The 18438-nt window shown below is 30.7% G+C and overlaps 2 protein-coding genes and 1 pseudogene across 2 annotated transcripts; all 3 read left to right on the top strand.

The window, feature by feature from the left end:
- The window catches only part of LOC143073047 (insulin-degrading enzyme-like), a 97263-nt pseudogene that overhangs the window by 54074 nt on the left and 24751 nt on the right, over nucleotides 1–18438 (top strand).
- On the top strand, nucleotides 246–6396 carry LOC143073046 (insulin-degrading enzyme-like). Its single transcript, XM_076248283.1, has 6 exons — nucleotides 246–280; nucleotides 1105–1229; nucleotides 2174–2321; nucleotides 3628–3689; nucleotides 4681–4842; nucleotides 5164–6396. The coding sequence occupies exons 2-6, from the start codon at nucleotides 1224–1226 to the stop codon at nucleotides 5263–5265; spliced, it is 480 nt and encodes a 159-aa protein (XP_076104398.1). The 5' UTR covers nucleotides 246–280; nucleotides 1105–1223; the 3' UTR covers nucleotides 5266–6396.
- LOC143070935 (insulin-degrading enzyme-like) lies at nucleotides 8213–11730 on the top strand. Its single transcript, XM_076245035.1, has 4 exons — nucleotides 8213–8379; nucleotides 8985–9088; nucleotides 9707–9809; nucleotides 11683–11730. The coding sequence occupies exons 1-4, from the start codon at nucleotides 8311–8313 to the stop codon at nucleotides 11728–11730; spliced, it is 324 nt and encodes a 107-aa protein (XP_076101150.1). The 5' UTR covers nucleotides 8213–8310.

The following is an 18438-nucleotide window of genomic DNA, read 5'->3' on the forward strand; positions in this document are numbered from 1 at the left end:
ATTACAACAGACACAGCCTAACATGTTACTGGAAATGTTTGTACAGATTATAGCAGAACCTTGTTTTGATATCCTCAGAACAAAAGAACAGTTAGGTTAGTAAAGTTTTTGTAACAGTTACAAATGTTTGTATAAAGTATAGCAGAAGAACCTTGTTTTGATATCATCAGAACAAAAGAACAGTTAGGTTAGTAAAGTTTTTTGTAATGGTTACAAATCTTTGTATACAGTATAGCATAAGAACCTTGTTTTGATATCCTCAGAACAAAAGAACAGTTAGGTTAGTATAGTTTTTGTAACAGTCACAAATCTTTGTCCTACGTATAGCTGAACCTTGCTTTGGTATCCTGAGAACAAAAGAACAGTTAGGTTAGTTTCTTGTAAAATACTAACAGGTTGGTTTTGATTATAGTAAAACCTGTCTTTGATAGCTAATGATAATTAAAAAAAATCAGCTGGGTTGAAATGTTCTCTTCAACACTAAACCCATAAAAATTATTAATCCAGATAAAAGCAAAGTCATGTTTTGAAAGCCTATTAACTAAAGATGGTTAGGTTAGTTTATTTAATTGATCAATCCTAATACATTGTGTCTAAAACTCCATACATGACAACATTAAAAAGGTAATATATATTTACTGTCTTAATTATACCAGCTAATGATAAAAAGAATATTTGTCCTGACATAACAAAACCATGTTTTGATATCACCATAACAAAATAACACCTTGGTTTTTAGGTCATAGACCAAGCTGAACTTCTTGCTGGCAATATTTATCTTGGTTTAAGAATCTTGCTTCTCTACCTAACTTTGAAAGTAATCTGTCTACATCTTAACGTTGACTAAAACTTTAAAAAAGAAAATAAAGCTTTTTCGCATATTTTCGGTAACAAATCTGGTTTAGAATATTTAGTGAAAAAACTATGTGAATTAAGTTTTTTATCCTTCATTGAACTTTTGATGATAACCCTTAGAAAAGTATAAAAGTTTGCAAAAGTAAAAGGAATTTCATTTTATTTGTTTATCCATAGCTTTTCTTTTTATTTTTTCAATTGAGTATGGTTTCTTGATACATGCATTGATTTTTTATCCCTTATTTACAGGTTATATAGTGTTCAGTGGAGTGAGAAGATCTAATGGGGTACAAGGACTGAGGGTTATTATACAGTCTGATAGATCTCCGGAATATGTAGAGAAAAGAGTAGAGGCATTCCTAAATAGTATGGATGTAAGTCACAAATTAAACACTGGGTATTGATACTAAAAAACATCTTTAACATTTTCACAGTAACTAATTTATACTGTGTATTCATTATTTTTGACAGGTTCACAGTTTTGTGGAGTTGCAGAATAAACTTGAACTTGAACTTGAACTTCAACTTCAAATGTTTAATGAAATAAACATTTTCTTATTAATTTGCATGTAGAATTTTTGAAATCTTTTATTCATAAGTACCTACTAAAATATGATTTTCTTGAATCCATTGAAATTGGTACACACAGAATAAACTTTAATTTGTATTTATTTTAAAGCTGATTTTATATTTGAAATCAATATTGTTAAGATTGCTTTGCTTTATGTGACATATTTATGCACACCTGAGCAATTGCCTAAACGTCAGGTTTCAGACTAATTGGAACTTATTTTTTAACAACTTTATAAGGTGGTACAAGGTTCAGTTATTGGGGATATTAAACAAATTTTATCTTAAAAGCTGACATTAAAACTTTCAAAGACTTAGAATTTGATCATTTACCACATAGTTTTCGTGGATATATTTTATTATTTGATCAAAAAGTTATTATTTTTACGACTATGACATCAAACAATACTATGTGTTTGATTGGGCATTATAACATAAGGAATGAAACCAAACATACTTGTGTAATATATGTCTTCTTTTATATAACTTTTATTTTGAGTTAAGATATGACATCTCTCTTTTATCCAAATTAATATGCATCTTACACAGAGGTGGATCAAGTCTTTTTCAAAGGAGGGTTCCCAACCCAGGATAAAGGGGGGTTCCAACCAAATGTTGCAATTCAAATGCATTTATCGTCCAAAAAAGAGGGTCCAACCACCGTAACCCCCAACCCCTGGATCCGCCACTGATACATTTTTTTTTACAAAAGCCTTCATTTAATTTCAAACCTTTGATTTCCACACAGGACTACATCAAAGAAATGACAGATGAAGCATTCCAGAAACATTTGAAGGCTCTTGTATCCAAACGTATGGAGAAACCTAAAAAGATATCAGGACAAAATTCTAGATATTGGTCAGAAATATTATCTCAACAGTATAATTTTGACAGAGGTAAGAATAAAAACTAACAAGAAATAAAAGCAATCATTTGCATATACAGTGTAACCTGTATTATCTGACACACTAGGGGACTAGAAAAAAAAATTTGAAATAAGCAGGGTGTTTGAATACTCAGGTTTTTTCTGCAAGGAAAGGCCTATTTTGGGACCATGAAAATGTGTCGGTTTTAGAATCATGTCACAATGTTAAGATGAATTCAAATTGAAATTCAACATAGATAACATTAAGCTTTAACTCTTAATCTTTGTTTTGACTGACAGTGAATACATATATTTATATAGAACATGAGATTATTTTTGTCATCTTATGTCAACTTCACACTTCCCTAATCTGCAGGGCATCAGTGGTAATGTGGCATGAAGTATTTCTCCTACTGTTTAGATTTTCAATTTAGTGAATTTGAGAGGTTTTCAACATCAAAACACAGACTCATCCTTTCTGCTTATATCAGTTTGTAAATCTGTATGTTTTTGATAACAGTTGATAAAATTCACAGACTTTGACATTTCTGTTTGTATTTTTTGAGAGGGCAGGTAACGGAACATCTCCCTTTGAAAATCACACATTTACCTATTCTCATGATCGACAAAGTTTAAAAAGTGAAACTAAGATGTGCTATTTTTGATGCAAGTGACAAGGGTCAACAATGTATTAGTTTTAGATTAGGTCAGTTTATGGGGATCTAGTAGAGGTCAATGATATTTGATTTTCATGCTGATTATTTGGCACCACTCCCTTCAGACACGGTCTATTGACTTTAAAACTTTTGCTTAGTTTTCAGTACAAGTTTGTGATTATGTCAATGTAAAGGGAACCATAATTGGTGTGTCAACTAGGTTAAGTATGGAGATGTTTAAGCATTTGAACATTCCATTTCCATGGAGATTATTTGGTCCTGTCCCCTCTATCATGGTCCATTAACTTTGAATATTTTTTTAAGGGGAAGTATTATTGGTAGGTCAATGAAGTTTTATATGCAGATGTCTTAGCACATCTCATTTCAACTTCGTACTTTATTTGGCCTTTTCAACTTTTTCGGATTCGTGCGGCACTGATGAGTCTTTTGTAGACGAAACACGCGTCTGATGTATATACTGAATTTAGTCCTGGTATCTATGAGAGATGGTATATTGACTTTGAATGTTTTACTTATTGTTTGTATTGATATAAGTTTCAACATTTGCATTTTATTATCAAATTTACAAAAGTCTTAGATATCTTTGTGTCAACAGATTATTTAAGTAAGCATTTAAAATATATCTAATATCATTCATGTAAAAATTATGATTATTTTCAGAAACTGTGGAAGTTGAATTTTTGAAAACTGTGAAGAAAGAAGATGTCTTCAGTTTTTTCAAAGTAAGACAATAAATTGTGTTATGTATAGATTCACAAATTCCTTGTGTCCAAAATATTAATATTTTTTCATCTATTTGTAGTATTTTTTTACTTATTATATATATAGAATTACAATATTGTCAAAACTAAGGAAATGATACATCTGAAAAAAAGAAAGATCCTAACTTTTAATAAAAAATGAACCTGAATGATCAAAGTATAACCGTATGAAATGTAGGTCACTGTAAACTTAAAGTTACATGATCCACCATTGCTGTTGTCAATTATCAAGAAAATATAGAATTCTATAAAATGATATGATATGTGGGGTATACGGGGTATATATAAATGAGACAGCAACCCAACAACAGAAATAACTTATATTAACAAAAAAGACGTTTTAATGCACTACCTGATTTTATTATCATATCTCATTTAACTTATTGTGGGTCTCATTGGGGTCTAAGCGTGACGCAGGATTGCCTATTTTTTGTAAGCGTGACACGTGAAAGTCAAATTATTGTGCCGTGAAAACGGGAATAAAGTCTAGCGGGACACTGGAAATTACAAAAATATGAGAATTGCTTACATACATAGTGTAAGCGGGATACGGGAATCTGACAAAACAGTAAGCGGGATACAGGATCAGAGATCCCAATGAGACCCCGTTTATTATCACATCTCATTTAACTTATAATGACTTTAAAGTTAAGATTTATGACGGCAAAGGATTTATAATGAAAAGAAATTTTGACCTTCTTTCAACATAATTCATCCCTTTTCCATAATTTTAGATACATGTAATTAATGAAGTTGTTTTAACAACAATACAGCAACCCAACAACATGATAACAACAGAAAGAATACTGAATCTCCTGTTTTATTTTTTTCCCCTAAAAAATCCTCAAACATATTTTAGTGCTGTACAGTACAGGGATTGGGTGTTATATTGAAATTACTCTACGGAAATATCTTTTTATGGTATATTAAACTTGCATATTGTATATTTTAGGATAGAATAGCTGTTGGTGCTCCATATAGGAAGAAGTTTTCTATTCATGTTGTTTCCTCTGTAAATGGAGAGAAGGAATTAACAGAAACGAATGGAGAAAAACAAACAACAGAAACTACCGAGGATGGAAACAATCTGCTGCCTTCTCCCGAATTACCTCCAGTAATTATGTTACCTCTAAAAATGACATTATTTCTGAAAATTTTAATTAGACTTAAAATCCAATAAATGCACAAAATCATCCTTTCTTGATATCTTCTCAAAAACATGCTGACTTCGGAGCCTGCAATATACTGTAATGATGAGATTTGTTTGGATAACATTAAATTGAATCTTTTTATGAAACAAATAGTGACCTTTTGTGATATATTATGATAAAGTTGAAACCAAAGGACCTATTTTGAAAAGAAGTAAATTGTGTCCTTTATAGACTGTACTTTACATACTTTATTTTTATGAGAATTTCAATGATTGTCTTTTCAGCCTATGGTTGTTACCAGTGTAGCCGAGTTCAAAAGAGACATGGGACTTTATCCATTACCAAGGCCTTATATAGACCTACAGAAAGCTAGATCTAAATTATGATAATTCTTTTCATAGGAAGAATAATTGTGATAAAGTTAGAAGACCAAATGAAACATAATTTTTGATTCAACTCTAGTTGAGTATGAAAATGGCTCTTGATGGAATTTTAGCTTCCTTTTATTTTTCTGTTAAAATCATAAACAATTCTGTAATATATTTTATTTTCCAAATTGATTAATTAAATGATTTCATAATTTCTTTTCTTGAATTACAATATAGGAAGTACATGTATTTCATATTTCATGGAAAAAAATCATGTTTTCAAGATTGAAATTTATGCAAACAAAAAAAGTGCTATTAAATTAATTCCTTAGAATCACCAGACATTTTGTAACGGAGGTAGAATTCACAAAAACTGAACAATGTATGCAAAGTATATTTTTGTATTATTCAGAAATTAAATAACTGTTTTACACTATAGACTCAGAAAATTCTTTACATCTGGTAGAATTAATATTACTCATATAGACCAATATCCCAATATAAAACTATAAGAATGTTTTATTGTTGTCATTTTTTTATGTTTTTGCATACTGATATATGTTGATATAATTTTAGAAATTTATAAGATATTTTTCTTATTGGGAAAAATATGTCCTGTTTGTTTTGGCATCAATTAAAAATTGTATTTGTATTTCTTACTGCATTTATTGATTTCAGCATTTCTTCAAATTGCACAAAGCACCTGCTCTTCAGTCTCTGGGGGTCGACATTGGTTAAAACAGTTGATATAGCTGTATAATTTTTGTATATCCCTCTCTTTTACTTGTACAAATTAATTTTGGAATTAACAGCATATTTGTATACCGGTATGATAGATTTCTTATTATGGTTAATATGAAATAGTATTTGTAATTGAATTTCAAACACACACTTAAACACATAATTACCACTTTATAATTTTTCTGCATTTAAAGTGTTTTATTCTGATTTAACCTACAACTGAAACTCTCAAACACAAACATTAAAAACAAAGATGTACAAATACCTAAAAACATTAGGTGTATATTACCAAAAGAGACCTATGTATGGTTGGGCAAAATCTGTTTTATAGCACTAAAAAGTGATAAGTTTGTAAGTACCCAGAACAGCCTATTATACTTCTAAAGATGGTACCAACAAGGTTCAGAGTGATGCTAGTTACAGTCATTTACCAGTAATAAAACCATCTAAAACATATGTCCATAACTACTTATTAGTCATCAAATAAGTTCATCTAGACATATGTCAAGAAAAACTGTTTACAGGAACCAAGTTACATATCAATGACAAAATGACTGACTTTAAGTTCAGAAATTGTTGAAGGATTGAGGGGGGTGTTTTTTATTATCACAAAATCCATATAAAAAGTCTTTTATTTATTTTATTTTTCTTTCTCTGAAAATGGCATTATAATTTCTAGTCTGTCATTCAGCCTGTTTATCCAATATGTGTTTAAATTTGTGGTTTAAGGTGGTTGCAGACATGCAGACATTATGTTTTAATGATTTAGTTTGAAATAGAATGACATTCAATGTATGTTGTGCAGTTATTTTATACAATCATAAATTGAAAATAAACAAAACAGTGTTCCTTCGTAAATGAAAAAAATATGTATTCTTATTGTTGAATATATGTCTGGTATAAATGTAGTAAAATAACTGCACTTGCAGTTTAATATTGTGGATTTTTCACATACTGAATTTTTATAATTGGGCATTATAAATATCAGTGATATGTCTATCAAAATAATCAATAAAAATTATCTAAAAATTGTATCTTATTCTTTTGATACTGATACCATATGTTGAGAAGATTGGAAGTTAACATAAATAGAAACGCTATAGATTAACTTTTCTATTGTGGAGTATGAAACCAGTTTAACTCCCCATTTACTACATAAGAAAATAAATGCCTATACCAAGTCTGGAATATCACAATTGTTTCCATATGTTTGATGTATAAGAGCTTTTGATTTTGCCATTTGATAAAGGTCTTTTCATTTTTCCTTGGAGTTGGGTATTTTTTGTTGTTGTAAAGTATTGCAATATATATGGTAGTATGCACAATTGTTATGTAGAAGCCAGCTGAGGAACACCTCCTTGTGCTGGATTTTCTCTGCAAGGAAGACCCATTGGTGGCCTTTGGCTGTTGTCTGTTTTTTGATCAGGTTGTTGTCTCTTTAACATTTTCCCCATTTCCATTCTCAACTTTATGCATTTATATTTAAAACTAGAGGTTGCATTCTGTAAATATTGACAATGCAATTTCCCATAGGAACTCTTTTTACGGCTAGAACTGAACAACTTTTATTATGAAGTTTTGAAAAAAATCTTATCCTAGAATTGAATGTTCATATGCACCACAATCTTTTTCAAAGCCTTAAAGAAATCACTGTGTATACTTTAAACCAATATAGAACACATTGATGACATCATAACTTTGACTTATCATTACTTTAACATGTTGAAGAGAGAAGGCCCTAAACAATGGATATTTGATGCATGCAAGGTAAGAGATCAACAGGCAATGGAACCAATATAGAACACCGGAGAATTATTTAGAATGCAGTTTTCTGTTCTGTGTATTTAGTCCTAATCAAAACCTGTTCTGTAAAACCTGGCACACTCCAGATGACACAAACAGGGCAGTTGATAAGCTTAGAAGTTTGTTGATTATCAATGTTTAAGAAATTGTGTCTATTTAATAAAAAAAAAATCCAAAGAAATATGTTATCTCAAAATGAAACTATGAATAAAAGGAGATGTGTGGTATGTAAATGAGACAGCAGCCAAACAACAAAAAGAATCACAACATATATATATATATATGTATATGGGGCAACAAAACATAAGGTTTCTATACTATTCTTCTAGCTTGAAACTGTTCCAAATCTATAAAAAGATAGAATAAACAAAATATTAAATATCTGCCATGACCAACATCACCAAATTCAGCCAGCCAATCATACCTATTCATCTTTATACAGTTTATGGCATCATCAATTTAAGGATTTCTGATATAAAGAAATATTGACCTTATTTTCCATTTTAGGATTTGAGTGCAATGACATTTAGATTCAAAGGGAAGGAAAAACCTAGAAACTACACAACACAAGTTGCTGGCCTTATACATGTAAGTTAATCTCCTTAATCATACACATGATAGAGACATACAAGTAATGCATATATCATTATAATTTAATTTTGGATGTAACACGTCTTCTGATTGGCTGACGTTATTTTGTTATCAGCCCATAGACATAATTAAGTCATGTGACCGTGACGTCATCAACCTTTTTTCATGGTTTTCTATGGTTCAAAATGGAATTTAGAATTAAATTATAAGAAATTTATGTAATATTTTTTCTGTCTATTTGAAATAACATAAAAAATGTGCACACTGTTAAATAACCCGCTACGCGCGTTATGCAGTGTGCACCACATTTTTTATGTTATTTCAAATAGACAGAAAAAATATTACAGTCATTCCTTAATTGTTTTGATAAAGTAAAATAAAACAACCTTTCATTATTCTGTAGAAAATTATAAGATAAGGAAATAGAAATATAAAAATAATTGATGTTATTTTCATTCATTTCAGGTAAAGGTGTTGAAATTTTTCTTACAACATTCCCTCCTTGAATAAAAATAACCACTATTATTAAATACTTAGTGCTTATAGTCATTTGAATCTCATTTATAAAATAATAAGTTTTATCATCAAATTTAACTTTTCAGAAATACAATTTATCTGAAGTGTTAAGTGGACCCTACTTGATGTCAGAATTCCAACCTGATTTGATCACAATGGTATTGGACAAACTTCAGCCTGACAGAATGAGGTTAGATTGAACTCTGGGTTAAATATGACAATAGGATAATAAGGTGGTACCTAACACTACAGGGAGATAACTCTGTAAAATCAGAAATATTCAACTTCTCAATGATCAAAATAAGTGTTTTTCAAAATACTATATATCCAACCAAATTTTTCCAAGAAAGTGATTGCTTCAAGTTTTTTGAAATTTTTATATTTATTTCAAAGTGTCAAAGTAAATATTTTGTCAAAATTTTATGAAAATTAAACGAGCCAAATTAATTTTAGTCAAGGTGTTAGGTACCACCTTAAGAATCTAGATATGTCTGCGAAACAACTCTCACAATGCATAAATAAATTATAAAAGCTAGATTAAAGGTTGTGCTCTTTAAAAAAGATAAGTCTAATGATCAAACAACATAATAAGCAATTATAATTTGATCAGGTTGGGCATTGTCTAGAATTCTAATTATTAGATTGTCTTAATCCAATCTGAAGTTTATTTAAAACCAAGTATTAGATAATTCTGTTATCTTAATAAAATTCTGCATTGAGGGAAGTACAGTATTTGAACTTTATTTTTATAATGTAAAGGATAGATCCTTGTATTTAGGAATTAAAGTTGAAAACATTTAAATTTTAGGATCTTTGTAGTAAGTAAAAAGTTTGAAGACAAAACTAACATCAAAGAAAAATGGTATGGTACAGATAATAGTGTGGAAGACATCCAAAATTCTAAAATACAGGTAAATATAACTTTTGTATCAGACCTTGAATGAGAAGGGATTATCAACTCCTGTTTGCTCATTAGGTTTTTATGTCTTACCTATGGGTATTATGTTTTTTGGTGTGTACATCCATTCGTCCGTCTCTCTGTCCCACTTCAGGTTTAAGCATTTAGTTAAAAGTTTTTGGTCGAGGTAGTTTTTGATGAAGTTGAAGTCCAATCATCTTGAAACTTAGTACACATGTTCCCTATGGTAGGATCTTTCTAATCTTAATGCCAAATTAGAGTTTTGACTCCAATTTAACCGTCCACTGAACATAAAAAATGATAGTGCGAGTTGGACATTCATTTACAATGGAGACATTCCTGTTTTTTTATATGTTTGAAATTTCACACACTCAGCTGATTATTGTGAAAAGGTACATTATAATAAATCTGTACGAAAATAAAATCATAAGATCTTTCAGAAACTATGAATATGAGAACTTATCTGAATATACACAGAAAACAATTAAGAATTGAATGCTTCTTTTTGTAACTTTATTGGGGTGTAAAAGCGTTGACCGAAGTACATTTTGTATGAAGCGCGGTAGCGCTTCATTCTAAAAATATGAAGCGCGGTAGCGCTTCATTCTAAAAATGTGCGCACGGTCAATGCTTTTACGACCCTATGAAGTTACAAAAAGAAGCATTCAATACTTATAATTACATTGTTTAGCTAGGATCACGAAAACACGATTTACATCAAGTTTTTATTTAATTTACCTGTGCACTTTATTATGGGACCTCGTGTCATCATGAATGATAAGTTTTATTGTGTGATACAACTGCTTAAGGAATAACATGTGATGTGCAGTTAGCTAATCAGAATAACGTATTATAATGAAACATACATCTAATGTATTTTTGATGAATAAAAATTTGTTGACCTTCAAAGTGAATAAACTGTCATTATATATTTGATATTTAAGTATTGTATCCAACATTCCTTATTTAATAAATAACTATTTGCAGATGTGGAGAAAATGAAAACTTGACATTGCCAGAAAAGAATGATTTTATACCAACAGATTTTGAATTCGTAACGAGGGAAGTTGATCCAGTAAGTTATATTCCAACAGTATACTAGAAAAGACAAATGTAGATATTGTAAATTCAAACTATTTTGTGATTTTGTAACATGCGAGCATGATTCTTATTAGAAATTCACATTGTCTCACCTGGGCCTCAAACACTCTATTAACATACTGAGCTCAAGAGGCACTTCTCTAGCTCAACCCCTTACAGCTGCCCAAGACTCTACTACTCAAGGGAAGCAATCCTGTCACAATGTTGTTATTAATGTTAAAATTGTGCATGATAGGTTCTAAAGAAGTGAAAACTGTCATTTTAAAATTTGAAAGCATTATTCATATTATTTGTATGCAGCATTTCCTCAAACTGCAATAATTAATACAATTATGTCTCTTATTGAATTTTAGCGATAATAAATGCACACAAAGATTTCTGAATTGGCAGAAGTTGAGGATGGCAAAATATATGGATTAACAAAAAGTGGGGATATAATTCACTTTATGGAAACCTATAATTTTTTATTTTTTTTAGCAAGAAGATGCATTAGTTTGCAGATTTTAAGCAAACAGATAGAAATTTTCTAAAACCAAACACCATTTTAACACAACTTGACAAAGCTGAATTGTTAAAGTTTAATGGGGCTGTTTTATACAACAGTATGCTTCAATTAAAAAGCATTTGCTCTTAAAACAAGATATTGATATTTTACATTTTTATGCTTTTTATTAATTGACAAATACACTGTATGAGGGAAACAACTTGATTAGCCACGTTTCTATTAGATTTCCTATGTAATAATGTTGTATCTTTTTTTATAGGCTTCATTACCAGAACTTATTAAAGACAGTGCTATGACACAACTTTAGTTTAAACAAGATGATACATATCTATTACCTAAAGCCTGTATTAACTTTGAATTGATTAGGTAGGTAAATATTTTTTTTAATGAATAGTTACAGTTAAAATAATAAAGCAGACAAACCAAGAGTTTAAATGCCTTGATCGGCGTTTTGCATTTGTGCTGTTCTGCATTTCATTTGCGCCGTTCTGCATTTCATTTGCGCCGATTTTTTCTTTCATTTGCGCTGATTTTTTTTTCTCATTTGCGCTGATTTTTTTTTCTCATTTGCGCCGATTTTTTTACAGGTAAATTACAGGTGAATAGATATAAGAAAATTTGGTATGAGTGCAAATGAGAGAACTCTCCATCCAAGTCATGATATTTTTCATTTATCATTTTAGACCTCTTCCATTAGCCATTTGTACAAATGTAATGAATTGTCAATCATAACATGTATATAACTGTTGTCCCCTGCTCACTACGGGGAGATGAAAGAAGTCCTACAAGATACACCTCCAGACTTTTTCTTGACAGTACCCCTCTGTCTTTCGGACATCTGCCACATGTTTATGCTCGATCAGTATTTTGACAATAGAATCCGTGGTGACTCTGGGTTTACACGATTTGTGGTACATTTGTAAGATATGTTCTTATGTTTCAGGACTCTAACTTTCCCATATGTATGGCCCTCGATGATTAAGAATTGACTCCTCGGCTTGTTTCAGTGTGTAATATGTTCATCATGTTACAACGACGTTCCAGAACAATATGAATCAAAATTAACTTAAACATAAATGAACAACAGTTATAACCAGATTTTATCAACGGTATAGTACAGTACATGTACAAGTATTAACTTACCTGTAAATCTAATTAGGAGCAAATATAAAATCGGCGCAAATGAAAAAATGAAATCGGCGCAAATGAAAGAATGAAAATTTTCAAAATCGGCGCAAATGTCATACGCCCGGCTTGATTGCAAAATTTGTTTGGTTGTTTGCTCGGGCATTGTAATTAAGATTGACACATAAATTCAATAGAGAGGCAGAGTAACAGTTTGTTTACTACATAAAAAAGAGGTGATTGGACAATGGATATTATATTGGAAACAATTTTGATATTCATTGACCAATCAAACCTTTGTGTATAGTAAACAGGCTGTTAAACTACACCTACCCTTTGAATTAAGGTGTCAATCCTAATAACAATGTCTTTGCAAACAACCAAACAAAGTTGACAAGCAAGGCATTTAAACTCTTGGTATGCATGCTTTATTATTTTAACTGTAGAAGAATAGAGACATTGTAATTCAATCTGCTTGCTTTCATGATGTGCTGTAGGTATTGGTTTGCTTGAAGAGAAAAATCATAGCTTAACGCATATTTTTATTTTCAAAAATCATAATAAAAAAGTTATTGAATACGTGTTACTATACATTGACAGAATAAAAAAAAGATAATACAGTTAATAGAGTTATCTATTGTGACTATGTGAAAGGCATACCTCTTTATCTGATGACGGCCTATGATGATGATGATAATGATGAGTACAGCATAAATCGGCTGCTGCAGGTTAACAACATTTTCTTTCAAACTATGAATTGTAAGAGTTACATAAAAACTATTGACATTTTAACAGAAAGGTCAAGAAATGAAGATGTTAATTGAAAAATTCCACTCAAAAGGAGTAGGTCTGGTAAGGACTGATTTTGGCCTCAAATTTCAAGTTCATCAAACGAAAGATTTTGGACACTTTTTAATCACTTAAGCGTCTATTTCATTTGATTCGATTGGTTTAAGTGAAAGATTTAAACTGATTTAGCCATTACAAACGCTTCGATTCAAGCTTAAATATGAAAAATTTATCAAATATGCCAAAAACATCACTTTTCAGTTAGTTTTTGTCAAAAATGAAAGTGGCCGCATCCGTGTTCATCCTTAACCTTTATATATGATATGTATTATCATCAAATACAACTTACATCTCAATATTATGGATGAACACGAATGCGGCCACTTTCATTTAAGACGGAAACCGTCTAAAATTTAACTTTATTGCTAAAATTGTGAAGATTTTAGTAATTCAGCATGACTATATGATGCTAGTACCCGATATATGTACATTATATTGTCAAAAACAGCCCATATTTATGTAGCAGAGGCATTCTTCTTTCCAATAAATAGCTAAAAGATTACATTTTCACAGTTTTGAAAAACTGCTCTATTTTGGGGCCAAAAAGGGGTCTTACTGAACCTACTCCTTTGATAAAAAACATAAAAAGTCAATATGAAGGGAAAATAAACAGTAAAATAAGCTTCAAAAGCGGACATGCTACATAATGTAGTAATCATAAAGTATTGTGTCAAAGTTTCTAACAATTAATATTGGCAAAAATGTTAGCCACTGGAAAAAAAATCATAATTATAATGTTGTGTTGTTTATTATATTACAGTTCTTTAGGTCGATCAGATCCAGTGAACTGTAACCTGATGTATTTGTTTGTATCCCTGTTTAAAGATGCTTTAAATGAATATGCTTATGATGCTGAGTTAGCGGGTCTACATTATGGCTTAGAATGTACCATATATGGCATGTCCGTGAGTAAATTATGTTCTAATACATCACAGTATTATTGAATAGATCTATAAGCTAATTAAAGATCATGTGTTGTAAATTAACTTGGAATTTTTCGTCTTTTGAAAAACCCTATTATTCATTGACAGTGATTAACTCTATATTTCACTGTCGGTGAGGCCATATGAATGCTAATATTTGTTTGTTATAATAAAAACAGTTACAACCCTACAATTGTTATTGTAATTATATGTATTTCATCTCAATATAAGTCAAAATTTATTTTGACTAACCAAATTTATGGTCTAAAGAAAAAGAAAAGCATCCAAATTTCATTATTTATCTCAATCTAATTTATTTAAGCCTTACCAAGCTAAGCAAGAGTTGTATTATTGGTCTGTTAAACATCCAGTAATTGTATGAATCAAACATGTTGAACTACAGGTATCTAAATATTTCTTTGGTTAGGCTGACTTCGAGAAAACGAGAGTCCACTGTATATGCTACTTTTTAGCTTTCTTGCCCTGAAAGGTCAAGTGAGCTTTTCTCATAACTTGGCGTCCGTCGTCCATAAACTTTTACAAAAATCTTCTCCTCTGAAACTACTGGGACAAATTTAACCAAACTTAGCCACAATCGTGTGGCGTGACCCTGCCAACCAACCGAGATGGCCGCCATGGCTAAAAATAGAACATAGGGGTAAAATGTAGATTTTGGCATATATTTCTGAAACCAAAGCATTTAGAGCAAATCTGGCATGGGGTAAAATTGTCTATTAGGTCAAGATATATCTGCACTGAAATTTTCAGATGAATCTGACAACCCGTTGTTGGGTTGCTGCCCCTGAATTGGTAATTTTAAGGAAATTTTGCTGTTTTTGGTTATTACCTTGAAAATATTATAGATAGAGATAAACTGTAAACAATAATAATGTTCAGCAAAGTAAGATTTACAAATAATTCAACATGACGGAAATGGTCAATTGACCCCCTAAGGAGTTGTTGCCCTTCATAGTCAATTTTGAACAATTTTCTTAAAATTTGTAAATTTTAACTAACATTTTCCACTGAAACTACTGGGCCAAGTTCATTATAGATAGAGATAATTGTAAGCAGCAAGAATGTTCAGTAAAGTAAGATGTACAAACACATCACAATCACCAAAACACAATTTTGTCATGAATCCATCTGCTTCCTTTGTTTAATATTCACATAGACCAAGGTGAGCGACACAGGCTCTTTAGAGCCTCTAGTTAACAATTTTCATAAATTTTTGTAATTTTGTAAATTTTTAGAAAATATTTTCCACTGTAATAACTGGGCCAAGTTCTTTATAGATAGAGATAATTGTAGCAACAAGAATGTTCAGTAAAGTAAGATCTACAAACACATCATGATCACCAAAACACAATTTTGTCATGAATTTATCTGTGTCCATTGTTTAATATGCACATAGACCAAGGTGAGCGACACAGGCTCTTTAGAGGCTCTTGTTAACAATTTTCATAAATTTTTGTAATTTTGTAAATTTTTAGAAAATATTTTCCACTGTAATAACTGGGCCAAGTTCTTTATAGATAGAGATAATTGTAGCAACAAGAATGTTCAGTAAAGTAAGATCTACAAACACATCATGATCACCAAAACACAATTTTGTCATGCATTTATCTGTGTCCATTGTTTAATATGCACATAGACCAAGGTGAGCGACACAGGCTCTTGAGAGCCTCTAGTTTCTGTATGTAGTTGCAATGTTAACAGGTATGATTTTTTCGAAATAATTACCAAGTGGACTTTTGATGTTATAAATTATTTTTCAAAATTTTACTATGAAATTGGTCCGAGACCACAATTATTTCGTAGTGCATTTCTTTTAGAACATAAATGAAAATTCAAAAAATCCCACCTGCCCTTTCTCAATGAAATTTTTACGGGGTGTTTTACTACTTTTGGGACAAATTATATCTAAATTATAGAAAACTTCATCGGCTCTAACTATAAATATGGACTATTTTGTGTTTAGGGCATCTTGAAATCTTTTGACAGCTTCTGAAGTGCTAATTTTTAACCATTTTCAGCTGGACAAAATCACTACTTTCCTTTGAAATTCTGGACCCAAATCTTTATTTACAGTGTAATTTCACCCCCCTACTTGCAATTTGAGGCATTAAACATGGAGAAATAAATTTGGAAGGGGTATAAAAATTAATGGCAAGTAACCCACTGTGAACACCAGGGACTATATTCGTGAACAACAAAAATCAAGGGACGACAATTGTGGTCTCGGACCTATTTAATATGATAGAAAGAGTTGACGAATCTTAAAAAAACTTGGTACATGTATGACCAAAGCTTAATATATTATAACTCTTTACAAAGTTTCATAACAATAGGAGATATATCATAGACAATATGTTAAATTCTATACTCATCTTTGCGTGTTAAATTTTGACGTTAAAATTGAAAAATTTCAACTATCAACATTTGGGGCTTAAAAAATTAAAATATTGCAAAAAAATACTTTTGAAATGCCTTAATATATAATTTATCATGTACTTAAAGCAATAGAGTACTTGTTTGATTCATCAGACTTAGCATAATTATTTAAAAGACAAATTTATATGAGCCTGCACCTAAAAATTGAGGTTTTTAAATGAAGGGGGGCCTTACATGAAGATGTAACATTTTCCAGCAATTTTAAATTTGTGAAGCTTTTTGGTTATGAATAATCCTTAAATATGTATTGAATGTACTTTAAATGGAAAGAAAAGTTATAAATAAGTTTAAAAGGGTCTTAGGCCAAGTAAGACTGGAAAAAATTTAGGGTAAATTTAGGCTGTGCCACATATTTACATTAAAAATGTATATTGAGGCTATAAGAAATAAAAAAAAATGTGTCTTTTTTATCATTTCTATACTCATGTGACATGATGCAACAAATCTGAGCACAAAAAGACTCTTGCAGTTAACTTTTCTTGCAGACAGTATGGTCTGATACAAAGGTTTTTGCCTTTTTTTAGTGAAAAACTTGCATGCAATTTTAGTCTCAACAGGCTTATATTTAAACCACTTGCTATCCTACAGAAGAAAAGAAAGATATTATGTGAAATGGAACAGGTACAATAGACATTGTAAAGTGCTTTTGATACAAATTTAGTGAGGTCTTTATTATGGACTTCAAATTTTATGTACCAAGCTCCCCAATTTTGACTTTATCCAAACAGGGCGTTAGATAAGGGTCATTTGTACAACACATTTTGCACATATTGTCTGAGATAATCTTCTTTTCTGTAGATTCAGAGTTCATAAATAAGTGAAAGAACTAGATAAAGGCATAGAAACACAAACATTGACACATGAAAACCTGTCAGATAGAAAGTCAGGATGCCATTTATGCATCAATATTGAAAAGCTATAAAATGCCTATTTTGACCATAAAATGCCAAAACTGGTAGTTTTTGCAGAAATTCTATAAAATAAAAGTTTAAATCCTTTAGTTTCATGCTATTTGACAAATTGACACCATCAAATCATTTAGGGAAGTTGCCAAAGTACAGATTCTATATTTACAGATTTCACCTCTTAGGTCCGAGACCACAATTATTTTGTAGTGCATTTCTTTTAGAACATAAATGAAAATTAAAAAAATCCCATCTGCGCTTTCTCAATGAAATTTTTGCAATGTGTTTTACTACTTTGGGGCAAATTATATCAAAATAAAAGAAAACTTCATCGGCTCTAACTATAAATATGGACAATTTTATCTTTAGGGCGTCTTGAAATCTTTTGACAGCTTCCGAAGTACTAATTTTTAACCATTTTCAGCTGGACCAAATCACTACTTTCCTTTAAAATTCTAGACCCCATTTTTTTAAAATTAATCCCCCCCCCCTACTTGCAATTTAAGGCATTAAAGATGGAGAAATAAATTTGGAAGGGGTATAAAAATTAATGGCAAGTAACCCACTGTCAACACTAGGGACTATATTCGTGGACAACGAAAATCGAAAATCAAGGGACGACAGTTGTAGTATCGGACCAATTGATATTTTTTGGCAAATTAGACAACAGCACTTTGATGTTTTGAAAAATGTTGTCCTATGCTATATTGTTTATGTATGCAAAATGCTATGAACTTTATACAGATGTTATTTTAATAG

Source organism: Mytilus galloprovincialis, chromosome 4, assembly GCF_965363235.1.
Source record: "Mytilus galloprovincialis chromosome 4, xbMytGall1.hap1.1, whole genome shotgun sequence".
NCBI lineage: Eukaryota > Metazoa > Mollusca > Bivalvia > Mytilida > Mytilidae > Mytilus > Mytilus galloprovincialis.

Bases quoted from the DNA above. Each gene is read 5' to 3' on its own strand.
- LOC143073046 (XM_076248283.1), top strand. The intron at 2,322-3,627 runs GTAAGAATAAAA...GATTATTTTCAG, and splicing joins ACAGTATAATTTTGACAGAG to AAACTGTGGAAGTTGAATTT. The intron at 3,690-4,680 runs GTAAGACAATAA...TGTATATTTTAG, and splicing joins ATGTCTTCAGTTTTTTCAAA to GATAGAATAGCTGTTGGTGC.
- LOC143070935 (XM_076245035.1), top strand. From the start codon at position 8,311: ATGACATTTAGATTCAAAGGGAAGGAAAAACCTAGAAACTACACAACA. The intron at 9,089-9,706 runs GTTAGATTGAAC...TTTAAATTTTAG, and splicing joins CTTCAGCCTGACAGAATGAG to GATCTTTGTAGTAAGTAAAA. The intron at 9,810-11,682 runs GTAAATATAACT...CTTTTTTTATAG, and splicing joins TCCAAAATTCTAAAATACAG to GCTTCATTACCAGAACTTAT.